The sequence below is a fragment of the Haliaeetus albicilla genome, chromosome 12 (genome assembly GCF_947461875.1).
Source record: "Haliaeetus albicilla chromosome 12, bHalAlb1.1, whole genome shotgun sequence".
NCBI classification, from domain to species: Eukaryota; Metazoa; Chordata; class Aves; order Accipitriformes; family Accipitridae; genus Haliaeetus; species Haliaeetus albicilla.
The window spans coordinates 43,387,384-43,402,885 of NC_091494.1; the positions used below are offsets into that span (position 1 = coordinate 43,387,384).

General features: G+C 42.1%; 1 protein-coding gene across 1 annotated transcript in view; it reads right to left on the reverse strand.

Moving 5' to 3' along the window:
- The window catches only part of FASN (fatty acid synthase), a 46,294-nt gene that overhangs the window by 9,155 nt on the left and 21,637 nt on the right, over nt 1-15,502 (reverse strand). The window contains exons 17-35 of the mRNA XM_069799583.1: nt 15,205-15,396; nt 14,873-14,953; nt 14,593-14,778; nt 14,097-14,276; nt 13,673-13,876; nt 12,089-12,399; nt 11,549-11,938; nt 9,351-9,515; nt 9,039-9,157; nt 8,780-8,934; nt 8,235-8,438; nt 7,096-7,246; nt 6,423-6,601; nt 5,699-5,818; nt 4,525-4,647; nt 2,280-2,503; nt 1,794-1,995; nt 600-751; nt 11-102 (exon numbers count right to left, since the gene is read on the reverse strand). Of these exons, the coding sequence (XP_069655684.1) occupies nt 11-102; nt 600-751; nt 1,794-1,995; nt 2,280-2,503; nt 4,525-4,647; nt 5,699-5,818; nt 6,423-6,601; nt 7,096-7,246; nt 8,235-8,438; nt 8,780-8,934; nt 9,039-9,157; nt 9,351-9,515; nt 11,549-11,938; nt 12,089-12,399; nt 13,673-13,876; nt 14,097-14,276; nt 14,593-14,778; nt 14,873-14,953; nt 15,205-15,396 (3,430 nt within the window). The remainder of the gene's footprint in view (nt 1-10; nt 103-599; nt 752-1,793; nt 1,996-2,279; nt 2,504-4,524; nt 4,648-5,698; nt 5,819-6,422; nt 6,602-7,095; nt 7,247-8,234; nt 8,439-8,779; nt 8,935-9,038; nt 9,158-9,350; nt 9,516-11,548; nt 11,939-12,088; nt 12,400-13,672; nt 13,877-14,096; nt 14,277-14,592; nt 14,779-14,872; nt 14,954-15,204; nt 15,397-15,502) is intronic.

Consider the following 15,502-nt stretch of genomic DNA (forward strand, 5'->3'; position numbering starts at 1 on the left):
AGACACTTACCGATCCAAATGAAGGGTGCCTGAATACTTGGGCTTGTTGACCTCCCAGAAGAGTTCTGGGGTCTGATTTTCAATCATGGCATCTCTAAGGACCTATTGGGGAGGGGGCAGGGGCAGAGAAAAGAAAAAAGGTGCAGTTTCAATATCTCCAGTTTCTCCGTTTAAATTTGCCACGTGGTTTGAGATACGAGAGGGTATCACTATGCAATGTGTTTTTCTAACTTTACAGTACAGACATATCCCAAATGTCCTGAAATACAGGGACAACATGGCTTTTGCTAAGTCTGCTTTTTTCAGTACTGTCACTGCAGCCTTCAACTGGCAAGTTCTGTATGGGACTTTTCTTGTCCCCAGGGATCTTGGGCAACATTTGTCTTATCCCAGAACTGAGCTCGCTGGCCAAATACTGTTGCTTCCCAGGTCCAGGGGCCAGATTCATAAGCCTTTAATCACCAGGTAAGGCCAAAGCAAAGCGTCCTTTGAAACACAGAGAGGCAATCTAAAACCGTATGAAGCCTGACTGCCCTCAGTAAAAAAACCACTTGAATGGCTGCCGTCTCTTACAAGTCCTAAGCATTTTTGTCACCTACCACAGCCAAATTAAAGATGCCTCCAACCGGACCAAGCTGCAAAGCTTCTTCTATCAAGAGCTGTGTTCCTTCTAGTGTTCCAATATCACTGGTAGATACCAACACTTGGATTCCCAGTGCCTTCCACTCTCTAACACATTTAGCCTGGTAGCCTACAAAAAATGAAAAGTGAACAGTGTCTGAGATGAAGCATACAAACCAGAAGGCTTTGGTTAACCTGCTCCTTATGCTTTTCTGACTAGATAGGGACTGAATAGCTAAATAATTCCCGATTCATCTACAAGAGGAAAATTGGACAAAACTTGAATAGTAGATAGAAATCACTTGAGTTTCAGAAATATTCTGAATAGATCAAAGCGGAGAACAGAGTGGGGAGAATGTAAGGCGGGGGAAGGAAGAATAAGTACAACAATGGAGGGAAATTAACAAGAATTTGGGTACCAAGACAGGAAAGAATGGCTAGATTAGAGCATGGCAACAGATGATAGCAGCACAACCAGAACTTGAGAAGTGGAAGTATTTGATCTATGTGTTTGTGCAAGTGGTGTGATTGTGAACTTGCCAATAGAAAGGAGAAGTCTGTAGAGACAGACAGAAGTTTTGTTATGACTGAATTTGTACGAGGAAACACTGAAGACTACCATAGATAAGAAATCTCAATGCTGCAACTGTAATCAAACTAAGTAAAAGTACTGATGTTATCAGATAGGGCACATCTTTACAGATAAGCTATCTGAAGGAGCAAAAGCAAGCAAGCATCCACACACATAACTTGAAAGACAGAGTATCTTTACCAAGGAGTCTACAGGCCTTTCCTTGTGGCATGTGATCCACCATGCTACAGCCACTGGACAAATCAATGAGGTAGCCAGATACAGACTTTGTAGAGGGGGTAAAGGTAAAAGTAAGGCTGCAGAAGAAATACTGGGTAAGGGAGAAAATGCGTTGATAGAATTAGGAAGCATAACGAGAGAGGAAAGAAGCAGCTGGAAAAGAAGTCATGTTAAAAGATACTTCCTCCTTTAGAATAAAGGGGACAACAGCTTGTTTGAAGCGAGAGAATACATACATGAGAGGAAAGAGATCAAGAACATTATTATTTGCTGATAGGACACTTAAAAATGGAGAGATGCTACAAATTGAGGTCTGTTGAAAGACAGTCATGTTCCCTGCTCCTTTATGATTTTTGCTTACCAGTTCGTATGCCAGAACGAGATGTCAGTATAAGCTTCTGTGCTCCCCTCTCAACCAGCCACTGTGCCAACTCAAGCCCAAATCCTCCTAGGCCCCCTGTGATGATGTAAGACTTGGTAGATGGACAGGAGGTTCGGGAGATGGCAGAGATTTTAACTGGTTCAGACCTTCTTAAAGGATATTCCTTTTCCTCTTCTTGGACCTTTCCCCCCGCAAAAGAAAAAAAAGAAAGAAAAAAGTAGTTAAGATCAGATACACAATGCATTTCTTATCTTTCCTAATATGTTCCTCCAGGCAATGGGAATGAACCTTTTAGAATCAGTGACAGACTCGACAGTTACATTCGTTACAATGTCAACAGTAAAAACAATAACCCTGTGCTGTCCTAGTTATACAATTTCAACTTGAACTGGACCAAAATATCCAATATAGCCACCTACAGAGGATGACAGATACATCGGAGAATCAAAGTCATTATCTCATTACCTTGATCATAACTTTGCCAATATGTTTTCCTTGCGCCATGAATCTGAAGGCAGCTTCTACCTCCTCTTTGTTGAAGACTGTACTCCTCAGGGGCTTTACTACACCATCTTTTATGCCTTTTTTCAACAACTCTGATACTGCTTCCCACTCTTGGTTTCCAGCCTCAAAGATTGCATCTAGTAGGATGCCATGAAATGCCACATTCTTGAGGAAGAGAGCCATTCCTAGAAAAAGCAATTTGGTTATGACCTGATGCTGCTGACATTTCAAAACAGAGACTATCTTCTGTGTTGGTCAGTAGTGTAAGACTGAGTAGTAAAGCAGTCATTAGTTGCTAGAATTCTACATTTTCCAAACTAATTCTTGCATATACTCTCTAAATGCTATACTAATTAGGTTGTTCTCTTACAAGCAAACCAATTTAACAGAAACTCCACTCACAAAAATTGTGTGTCAAGATGACAAGCTATGACATGGTCAGTCTGATATTAAAAAGGACATTTTGTGTCTAGTGAGAGCTGAGTTAGTCACAGAGGAGCTAGAATCCCACGTACATCCTGTCCATCTCCACAGGAAACTCTTGCTCATAGGATTTTCCATGATGCTAGGATCTTTTCAAATTAGCATAAGAAAGGAGACCGTCAACCCTTGCTATATGCAATTGTTCTACACTAGGAGAACATTCTTATAATTTTTCACTAACATATTGCATTATAACATTCAAATTTGTTTGCCCATCCAAGAGAAATCAGGTTAATTTTGACCCTGTGCCATCAAAAACTGGGAGGTGCTATTGATTCTCTCAAGGGACAAGAGGCCTTGCAGAGGGGTCTGGATATACTGGAACACTGGGCAATCATCAATGACATGTGAAGTTTAACAGGAACAAATGCCAGATTCTGCACCTGAGACCGAGTAACACCAGACAAGTATAAATTGGGAGAGGAGTGGCTGGAGAGCAGCTGTGCAGAATGGGGTCTGAGGGTGCTGGTTGACAGCAGGCTCAGAGCCAGCAGTGTGCCCTGGCAGCCAAGAGGGCAAACTGCATCCTGGGATGCATCAAATACAGCATAACCAGCTGGTCAAGAGAGGTGATTATCCCACTGTATTCAGCATTGGTGTGGCCTCACCTTCAGTACTGTGTGCAGTTCTGGGCCCCTCAATTTAAAAAGGATGCGAAGGTACTTGAATGGGTCCATAGGAGGACAACAAAGCTGGTGAAGGGGCTGGAAGGGATGTCCTATGAGGAGCAGCTAAAGACTTTGGGTTTGTCTAGTTTGGGGAAAAGGAGGCTGAGGGGCGACCTCATTGCTCTCTGCAGCTTCCCGAGGAGGGGAAGTGGAGAGGGAGGTGCTGATTTCTTCTCCCTGTATCCAGTGATAGGACACGTGGAAATGGCTCAAAGCTGCGTTATGGGCAGTTCAGACTAGGTATTAGGAAACATTTTTTTACCAAAAGGGTGGTCAAACACTGGAACAGATTTCCTAGAGAGGTGGTTGATGCACCATGCCTGTCTGTGTTTAAGAGGCATCTGGAAAATGCTCTTAAATAATACGCTTTAATTTTTGGTTGGCCCTGAAGGGGTCAGGCAGTTGGACTAGATGATCATTGCAGGTCCCTTCCAACTGGAACTATCATACTCTATTCAAAATGGCACATATATTTAGTGAAATAACAAATTAAGGTTATCCCAAGGTCAGGTTCTCTGTAGTTATCTGAAAAATTCCAACTACTTTCACTTTACAAATTATCAAGTTTACCCAGAACAGAGGGCAAAACTGCAGCTTGTATATGCATGAACTTCATTTGCTAAGTTTTACAGTGCACTTATTTATTACAAATAGATGTTACATCGCAAAAAGTTTAATTCAAGTCCAAAGGATCTATGAAATCTACAAGCTAACAGACACTGGTAAACACTGCCCTGTGAAATAAAAGCTGCTTCTTACTACCTTCCTATCCAAACACTTTGTGGGCAACATGCCCTATACTGATTTTAAAGAAAGGCAATGAAGTTATCTTGCATGTTTTATGCAGGCTTCCAGAAAAATGCCAAGTGTCATGCTTCTACAGGAAGGTATTTGTTTAAAAGACCACATAAACTGTTAGTGATAAAAGTGAAAACAAGTACTGCAGCTAAAAGCTTTTCTAAATTTGAAGATTAGTCTGTGTTAAGATAGTATATAGGTTGTGCTGTCTCGCTTGCTTAAACCTAATTAGATGTATTTCTGATGCCCCATCTTACCAAGCTGACTGTTGTTAGACAGATCAAATTTGCCTATTTCCAAAAAGCGCCCATGTCGAGCAAGACAACGCAAACTGGCTTGGAGCTTCTCTTCTGCCAAGGAATTTAACACGAGGTTGACACCTGCAATGAAAGGAGAGGCAACTATTTAATAAACTCAACTCTGCTGAGAGCCTAACACTGTTTTTCAGTGACTCATTTTGTCTTTAGAAAGTGTGTTGTGGTTTAACCCCAGCCAGCAACTAAGCACCACTCAGCTGCTCACTCACTCCCCCCCACCCAGTGGGATGGGGGAGAGAATCGAAAAAAGAAAAAAAAAAAAGAAAAAAGAAAAAAAGTAAAACTCATGGGTTGAGATAAGAATAGTTTAATAGAACAGATGACTAATAATGATAATAACACTAATAAAATGACAATAACAATAATAATGAAAGGATTGGAATATACAAGTGATGCACAATGCAATTACTCACCACGTGCTGACTAATGCCCAGTTAGTCCCCCGACTGGCAATTCCCCCCAGTTTATATACTAGACATGTGTTGTGGTTTAACTCCAGCCAGCAACTAAACACCACGCAGCCGCTCACTCACCCCGAGCGGCGATTCCCTGCCCCCACTTCCCAGTTCCTATACTGGATGGGACGTCACATGGTATGGAATACACCATTGGCCAGTTTGGGTCAGGTGCCCTGGCTGTGTCCTGTGCCAACTTCTTGTGCCCCTCCAGCTTTCTCGCTGGCTGGGCATCAGAAGCTGAAAAATCCTTGACTATAGTCTAAACATTACTTAGCAACAACTGAAAACATCAGTGTTATCAACATTCTTCGCATACTGAACTCAAAACATAGCACTGTACCAGCTACTAGGAAGAGAGTTAACTCTATCCCAGCTGAAACCAGGACAGTATCACGTCACATGGTATAGACTATCCCTTTGGCCAGTTTGGGTCTGCTGCCCTGGCTGTATCCCCTCCCAACTTCTTGTGCCCCTCTAGCCTTCTTGCTGGCTGGGCATGAGAAACTAAAAAAAATCCTTGACTTTAAACTCAAAACATAACACTATACCAGCTACTAGGAAGACAATTAACTCTATCCCAGACAAAGCCAGGACAAAGTGCAACTGCATAATGTGGCATAGCTGACAAAAGAAGGAAAAACATTCCTTGAACTTACCTTTTCCATTGGTAACTCGCAGTATATGTTGCTCAAAGGTAGTATTTCGGGAGCTGGCAAAGCTATTAGCATCCAGCTGTGGGAACCTTGCTTGGAGATACTCGCGTTTCTCAGTGGAGCCTGGAAATAGAAGACAGGCTGAATGATGCCAGTACTTTTACACTAAGTTTTTTATGATGAAACAGCCCATTTTCATCTGCATATCTTTTCCCAAGGACTGTAAGTCTGAGCAGCCATCAATGACTTGCTTCAAAGCTCTCAAGGTGTCAGACCTTAGGACAAAGGTGGTCTAGTTGTTAGTGCTCATTTATGAGCTAGAGCAAGGACCAGAAACAGACCAAGCTTTACAATGGATAGACATTCTTTGATCACATTACTGAATTTCAAATGAAGAAGCCTTGCTCTTCTTTCATACTTCCGATTACATCGTGAACAGAGGTAGATAAATTTGTCTGTGCTGTGGAAGTTTCAAGTGCATAGTCAGTAGCTGTATTTACCATGTATCCTGCTCTCAGTCTAGAAACTAGATCGAAGTTACAGGAGATCATATTGGGGGGAAAGTATAGACATAAATATGTATTTTTATATATAAACACATGTGCGCTCACGCACACACACACTTCCTCTCTTTTTATACATATATATAATATAAATATTATATTTTATATATATATATATAATATAATCCCCCCCCCCCCCCCAACATTGGGCCCTCAGTACTCACCTACAGTAGCAAAGACACGGCAGCCCATGCTCAGGGCAATGGCAATGGCTGCTTGGCCCACACCTCCTGATCCAGAGTGAATAAGGATACTCTCACCCTTCTTCATACCACCTCGAACCACCAAAGCATAATAAGCAGTGGCATAAACCACAGGCACTGAAGCTGCTTCTTCCAGAGTCCTAAGAAGCAAAATGAAAGAGAGAAGATATCTTTAGCCTTGGAATAGGCTAATAGGTTCTCCTGATGAAGTTTGCTTTTCTGCAATGGAAAGGTTAAACTGCCAAGACAGACCAAAGAGTATAGATGACTCTCAATCATATGGCAGACTACCACAGCTACCAAGCACAGCCAGGAGCTTCATCCTTCTGCAAAAATATTTCAGTAACTAACCAGTACCATAATCAACACCGAAATCCCAGTGTATACTTGAAACACATGGAGCTAAAAGCCCAAGAAAGAGATGAGAACCTTGTGCAAGCCACTGTACAAAAAAATGACGCTCAACTCCTGCAGCAATTCTAAGCCAAATCCTGTAGCTGCTCAGGACACTATAGCTCTGTTATTTCCCAGAGGGGAATCTACCCATTGTGCAGTACTCTGGTCTGATCAGGGCCTCAGGCAGGAAGGGAAATCTTAACCACATACACAAACCAGAAGACAGAAGTTGACCTACCAGTTTTTAGGCACCTCCCATAGAAACCTCTTGTCACAGTCTACCACTGTAGCCAGCCCCTTTGCTGGCAGCAATCCCATCACCCTTCTTCCAGCCAGGTCCCGTCCTGAGAACTCCATGCCCAGCATGCACTGCTGCAAAGCCCAGTTACCTGAAAGAATGATAGCATTTTTTACAAAGGAAATTTCTCTTCCAAAATCCCCTGGTCAAGAATTTACTACAACAGTAATCCCTGAAAGTTAGAACCCCAGAGACAGAAAAAGTGCTGGGATTTACCTACTGTGTAGACAGCTCTTAAGTCACCATAGTTAATTTCTCACTACAAGAGTGGCAGAAAAGGACTTAGTCTCATTAAATCTTACTTTGTATCCTTGGTGATATTGCTTTAGTTTCCATTTTTCATCTGGGAAATTTCATGGAAACATCTTGTTTCAGAGGCAATTTTGTTCCTCTTTGAAAAAGAATGATACATAAACTAGAAAGGATGATCACAGCAAAAATATACTGCGAAACTTTTATTTTTGCAAACATCCATTTTAGGCAGAGACTAATCTCAGTCATGAAGGGAAACCCAGCCCTAGTCAAGTCACCCATAAGAATCTCCAAATGCACTTTATACATGTTCTGCCCCCTCTCCTTTAAATAGAGCTTTGAAACCATTTAATAGACATTATGTTAATTTTTAACTCACTATGAGACAAGATGTCATCACCTCTATTTTGTAGACAGGAGATGACTTCACCTTGCACTTTTCTTCCCTAAAAGCAAAGCATGTCCAGTAGCATGGCAGCATGAAACTTCAACATTCTCACCTTGGTATGTACCTTACCCATCTCTGGACCCTCCATCAAGTTGTTTCACCTCACACTTAGTACCTATGCAATGGGCCTAGTAATGTTTCCTCACAGCAAGGTTTATTAATTTTGCTGTATGAAAAATGGGACTGCAACTGGAAGCAGAACTTACGAGTTTTTGGTGTACAGTCCTGCAGCAGAGCTATACTTTCTTTTCAGAAGTATGCTTTCTTGCTAAACAAAAACTGATATGCACTTTAGCCAGTGCATAACTAACATTCAGGAGATTATGTGAATAAACTCTAGAACAGTAATACATTTTCTTCTAGTGTAATTTTAACTCACCAGGGATAGCATCTGGAGAAAGCTTTCCCGTGGCCAGCATAATGTCCCGGAAGTTAAGAGATGCGTAATAGACTTTGCAGAGTTGAATATTGGGGTTAGTTGTGTGGAAGTGTCGAAGTGGGGAGGCAATCCAACGAAGAGATGAGAGGTCTCCACGAGTCAACACATTTACATAGGCATATTCTGTCAGCTCCTGAGATTGTGCTGCAGAAGAAGGAACAGTAGAACTTTACCCACATTAACACAGGCACACACTTTCCAGAATGAGTAAATTCCTTGGGTAACTGCTACCTCCTCCTCCATTTGCTCTCCAGAAAGCCCTTTCTTACCCTGCAATACTACCCATACCCTAAACAGCTCATCACTCCTCCTGGCACCAAAGCACACTACTGTTCACTCTGAGATGGAGCAGAAGAATTCCAAATTATCCATTAAAAATAATAATAATAAAAAAATAATTGTAGGAACAATAGCTACTCATTTTCTATTCACAGTCCATTCAGACTCAAGGCCCTGCAAGTGATCCTCAGACTTAAAGGAGTTACCTTGCTGCAATGGGAGATGCCTGAAGGAGCCCCGCTTTCCATCACGATACACATTCATCACCAGGTCGCTCTGAACAATATTCTGCATCTCCAGGGAAGAAAGACTCGTGGGTGGGACAGCTGATGAAGGGTTCAAGTTGGAAACGAACACACACCTAGAAGCCAAGAGTTGTCATTTTGTTTGTTTTGCTACAGGCCTGAAAAGAAGCTAACACAAAAATCTCATCTCCAACTGTGACTCAAGGACATGCTTATATACCTGATTCTGTGGCCTTCTGCTTCAAGGCGGAGGCAGTTCACCATTCCCAAAATTCCTGAGTTCCCACAACTGGTGGCAGTCAACCACACAGGCTGCTCTGATGGGTCAGCCAAGATCTCCTACAGGACAAACCTCAAAATGTTTTACTAGGAACCACAGAAAGGAAATAGTCCTCATATCCTTAAGGCAGAGATGAATAACTTCTATTTTAAGAAAAGTAACACACCGACACCTTTTAATACTGCTAAATATCTCATTTAGAAAAGCATAACTATTTGGAAATTCGGATATCCAGGACACAAGAATTCTCACCTTCAAGGACTCAACCCACTTATAATGGGTCTCATCTATTGGCAGAAAAATGGGTGTTTTGGCAGGGGCTTGCCGGCGACAGAGGAAAATAACTGAGCCAAAGAACGATTTCTTCACGGCAACCAGATTCAGTGAGGCTTTGCTAAATAAGCCCTCCCACTGTGCCTGTCAAATCAGGTAAAACAACAATTAACAGGAAAGTTGAAAGTCAATTAAAAATACAAGTCACATCTATACTTCATGTTGAATGTCCTCACAGACAGCTTCACCAGGAACAACAGGCACTATGCACCTCTTTCTTGCTTTTGCTCAAAATCTTGGCATCTGTTCTGCATTGTCTCAGTACAAATATATATTTGATTAACATAACAGTATTTTATCCATGTCTAGGCTATTCCTTCTTCCCTGAAAGATCCTCAGAAAGCAGTAGTACAAATACCTCAAAGCCCTGGTTAGGGAACTAGGCTTACCACACTACCAGGTGTGCAAAAAACCAGAGCAGTGACCATGCTGTCAAATCCCATAGGGTATTTGAACATGTCTAGTATTTAATTCCAGCAGTAAGGAACACATCCACAGGCAAACACAATGTACAGATTCCAACACAGAAAATAACAGAAGTGAAAACACTGAGTTTAGATGTTACCAGTCTATGTCACATAAACCCTGTCTGCAATAGAAAAAGTAAAGCAGGACAGAGGAAACATGAAATACCAAGTCACCCAAATACTTCAGCTGCAGTGGGGTGGGGAGAAGCAACCAACCACTAACAGGAAGCACCTCCTATACACTTAAGTTACATTGAAATAGCATTTCAGAAAAACAAGAGAATGAAAATGCATGTATGGTATATCCAGAAACACTAGGCTCCACTATCAATGAAATAAAGATGACTGCAGGCTCTTAGAAAAGCACCCATTTGCTTTCCATGTACCAGGCACAAAACTGCAGAAGGTTTTTACAGTGTGACCCCTTATATTGAGGACTAGGGACTGTGTCCCTATCCAGCAAACTTTAAGAACTAATATTAAGTCCTGCCCACTCTCACCTGCATCATATCATTTTCCTTAGAGAAGGTGCATTCAACTTGCATGTATCTTATCCAAAGGATTTGCTAATACCAGGCTACTGACACTTGTGACAGATCTAGGTTTTAAGTTATCAGCTTCAGTAGCATCTCAGAGTCTACTTTTTATCCCCCCCTCTTTACTGGGTAAGATACAAAGCCGAAGAACTCGCCCTTTCTTCTTAAGTCTCCTTGAAAAATCACTGCAGTAACCGAACGGCTAGAATCCATATCATTGCAAAATTCAAAATCTAACTACCACACTCTGGAATTACAAACAAAAAAGTTAAACTATTAGAAGTTTAGAAGTGCTACTCTCACTCTAAAAAGAAGAGCTGAGAGGCTACAGCCCCTCAAATCAGGAAGAATGCGTATGTTCTGTAGAGGGGCAGTTTCCCATTACTGCTTAGTCTAAGAGCTGCCAAGAGAAGGTGATGTCCCAGTTCCCACTCTTACCCTAGCCACTCACTCTCCTCCTCCTGTGCCAGCATTGACATTAGTTCATCTGCATGACATACTGGTTTGCAGATATAAAGTAGACACCCTGCCTGCTCCCTGCCACTTCCAAGGGCTTATTTTGCTGTATCTCATTATGGGATCAGATAAAGTGGAGAGGAAGGGAAGGCAGGAGGAAATAAAAAAGAAAAGTACAAGAGAAAAAGCTTCCTTTCTGGGACCACTTCAGTATTAGAAGAATTTAATTAGTTTGTAAAGTCTCATGCCCAGCAGTGATATCAAAAAGAAGAGAGATATTCTGATACTGAAGCATTTTAGGATCCTACAGTGATAAAGCTGTACCCCACCCAACAATGTAGCACATTATTTTAGCTATAAAGGAATTGCCCTGGCCAGTCTTCTCATATGGATTATAGAGATATACAAATGACAACGAATAATTTTCAATGCATTAAGAAAGGCTTTCCTGACAGAACTCACAGTTTACTCTCCCAACCTAATATGTGGAAATTCACAACTCTTCTCTTCTGAAGAAGTGTATATTACATGTTCCTGCAGAGGGCCTCAATAGAAACCAATGTTAGTGATGTCTACTCAACATTCATCACAAGAGTTTCTGCAAGCAGCAGAGTCCACAGTATCCACTGAGAAAGTATCTGTCCTTCCAGGAGCTTACCTCACTCAGGAAGCTGCGTTTCTGCTGTAGATCGGGACTTGTAAGGAAACTGACAATTTCTCCAAGAGTTTCTCCTTTAAGAAGGGTGTGTAGCAAAACAAATCCCCCTTCTTTCACTGCAGCTGCCAAGTTAGAGAGAATTTCAGTAGTGTTCCCTAGAACACTTGTTGAACAGTTGTATACCACCAGGTCAGCATTGGTCAGATTTCCAGAGGGAAGGCTAGATGGATCCCACTGGCTAAAGGAAACTCCAGCATCTTGTAGCTCTGTTTCATTAGCTGAAAGAGTTTCCAGGATGCGGTCAGTGGCAATGTAGTCCACCTGCAACAGGGGCTGAGCATTCAGAATACTTTTGACACGAGAGAACAGATGTCCACTTCCTGCAAGAGCCTGTGAGAAAAGAAGGGGAAGGAAAAGAGGAAACCAAGTTGAAACACGAATGATATTCAGAATTATAACTGGAACAATAGAAGTATGTGATCAGGTTACTGGAAGGCCTCGAAACACTGGCTATGGTCCCATCCCAGGCTTCCAGCTAACCTCTACTATCTTCATCCTGTGGCTGGTCATGTTCTCCACTGCCACATCCAGGCAAGTCTTCAACTCTGAAGAATCTAGCAATCCATTGAGAAGAGGGTCATCCTGGAAGTGCATTTTCTCTTGAGACACTATCTGTTCCAGCTCAGAATGGAGGTTTCCATTCAGTTCCAGACGGCAGATTTCAGCAAGGATATGCTGAAGGCCCTTCTGTATGGGTGAGGACTCTGCAGCAGCCACTGCATCTTTTAGTCCAGGGATGACTAATTTGACCCCATGCACTGCCACCTTAGCCTGTAAATTCTGGATCAGATCTATGGAATAGAAGAGGAAATGAAAGGAAGAGTCAGATTTTCCAAAGATTTTTCTTTTCCTCTTTGCCTTCATTTGCTATGTGAGCTGATCAGCATCACAAATTACAGCATCTTGTATCATCAGCCTAGCCACAAAGACATAGTGTATGCTCCTGTACACTCACATGTTTATGTATTGTGGAGTAGTTGCAGCCCCCAAACAAGCAGGCTTTGTAGCAAGACAGTCCAAAACACGAAAATTACCTGTGGAAAGACTCTGACTGAAAGAGGGCAACTAACAGAAAACTTCTGATTGATTTAAGGAGTTGTGGAGGGAAACTATAGATTTCTGCAGATACAAAAAATACTAAAGTGCTCTTTTGCTTTATAACCAGAAGGAAAACAGCTCATCCTGACTGAGATCAGAAACAGCATTACAAAAAATAAAATAAAAATCCCTCTACAGCATATGTAAAACTTTAGGGACAATATTTGGACACTGCGGAAAAAAGAGCAACCTTTAAAATCTATTGCCAAATTGAAGGATAAGCATGAAGACACTTTACCAATATAGAACAACAAAATCGCTGTCTCAAGATACAGCATGACTGCTGTATTCATGACTATTCATGACTAGAGTAAAAACTTCAAAAAAAAAAGTAATTTTTTTCCCTTTCATGAAAAGGCACTTAAGAGTGATGAGCTGAGTGGATGCCTCCCTATCCAAAGAGCACTGTACTAGGCTACCAGTTTCAGAGCAGACTAAGATGCTCCTACTCTATTCTTGCAGCAAACACAAATTTTTTTTTGGCATGCCTCACTAAATCACTTTCCCTCTTTGGATATGCTCTTGTGCCCACAACCAAATGGGAACAGACACGTCGGCTTACCCATCTTGGCAGTTCACCGGGAAAAACAAACAAGAAAGCTGAAGACCTGAGGAATTAGGCTCTCCTGTCAGTGTTTGAAGCAGCTAGGCTGGATTTCTCCCTAAAGAAGATGATTTGTGCCTCTCTGCTGGCAGAGAGGGTTGTGCTATCTGATACCATATTGGCTGTTACAGAAGGGTAGATGCCCCTCCCCACAGCTTTACTCCTACTCACATTCTAGTGATACCTCAGGCAGAAGTAGCTTTTAGCTTCTAGCAAGCAAACATAGGACTCCTGCTCAAGTCTTCTACAGAGACCAACACTTTATTTCTTGGATGTTCTGAAGTAGTATGAACAGTTCTCTCAGACATTTCTGTCAGGCTGGAAGATTCCCCTAGTGTGACAAGAAACCAATCCCACTCTACCTTTGCAGTGCTCCAGGTATGTGCTAAGATGGACACTGGAAGACAAACAGTTACTCTCAGTATAGGGCACAAAGCAGAATTTTTCCAAGGTGGGAGGGATTCGTTCCTGTTGTCGTCGTGGTGCCACAGAAGCATGAAGACCATTGATCTGAACACCTCCTGCTTTAAGGCTATCAAGACAGTGGTCCACAACAACATCAACAGCTGAAAGACAGGAAAGAATTGTAAGTTTGCATCAAACACTACAAGTATTTTATTCAAGGTGATCAGATGAACAGTGCTATGTCAGACTGTTACAGAAGCTGCAGAATAGCATGGCAACAAAGAGGGCCCCCCAAAGTCCATGCTCCTTCTTAGGAAGTCATACATTCATCCACACAGAAGTCAAAGCAATTAGCAAAAGCCCAGGCATGAGAGACATTACCTTCTACATTGTCCTGGTATTGGCACACCTGCTTTTCATGCAGCACTGGGTCAATATACACTGAACGAATCCTGGTGGGTAAGCGTAGACTGCGCCCAGACTCAGCTAAGATTGTGACATGTAGCAGGGTGTCAAGGAAGGTCACCCAGTTCCCATTCCACAGAACTTTCCCTGCGCTTGCTGCAGAAAAGGAGGAAGGGGAAGCCTCAATGTGATTTTGTCATTCAGTAGATGCCAGAAGTCACTGCTTATCAAATGCAAAGTCTGCTGTATGTACCCAGCTTCCCCTGTAAACTCCACTAGTCAGTTCTACATTGGAGATAACAGCTTTCCCAATGCTCTGTCAGAACTCTTAGTTGTTCTCCATTATCACACAAAGTATAATTAGCACACAAAGCACAGTCAGGTGGACTGTTAATAAAAAAGAAATTAAAAGAGCAAATATTCATCATTGCAATAACCGTGCTCATCATTCGTCTATAGAAAGTAACTTCACCTTCACTGTTGCATTCCAGAACGCCCTGGAAAGTTGGTCCATAATTATATCCACGCAGATGCAGCTCTTGGTAAACATCTTCTTTCAAGAGGCCAGACTTTGAGCTCATGTCTACTTGACTGTGAAAGTCACCTAGCTGGTTATGGAAGTTCTTCAGAGCAGTGTTTTCTAGGAGGGATATCTTCCCTAATGGGCAGAGTAGTAAGAATAAGAATCATCAGTGTCCATAAATAATGGATTTTAGTAGGACAGCGCATACACTTACACTTCCTTCACTTACCACTCACAGCCAGATTCCCATTCCCTGACACCTCAAAGCAGTGGGAAGCAGGCATAAGTCTTACTTCCAGCTGTACTGATCCTGCAAGAAGCATTGAGAAAGACAGGACCGTGAGGTCATTCATTGCTACCACCCTCAAGCAGAGCTTTCTCTTTCACCATCTCCAGACTCACTGCACACAACACGTAACAGAGATGACTAACATGTGCTACTTGACTGTATGAATTCACTTTGTTCAGTCATGTTGCACTCTTCTTTATATTCTTTCTCCTGTGTTCCTCCCACTCCCTTCATCATGCAGTTTTGCAGTTATACCAGCACTCCTCACTCACCCTTTTTGGGAAGAATAGTTGCCTGATGAATTGTGACTTCTTCAAACATAACAGCCATTTGCTCCATAGCCATGCCAAGAGACTGTGCCAGAGTTCGCCAAGCCAGTACTAGGTAGCCAGTTGCTGGGTACAGGACTCTGCCATCAATGCAGTGACCAACCAAGTAGTGGTCAGCAGAATCAGGACTCGCATCTGTCAAAGAATAAAGAGAAGAATAAAAATAATAAAAACACCCTAAATAAAGGGGTCTTTTCCCCTCCATGTCTGTAAGAGGTGTCCATAGAAACCAAGTCTAGTG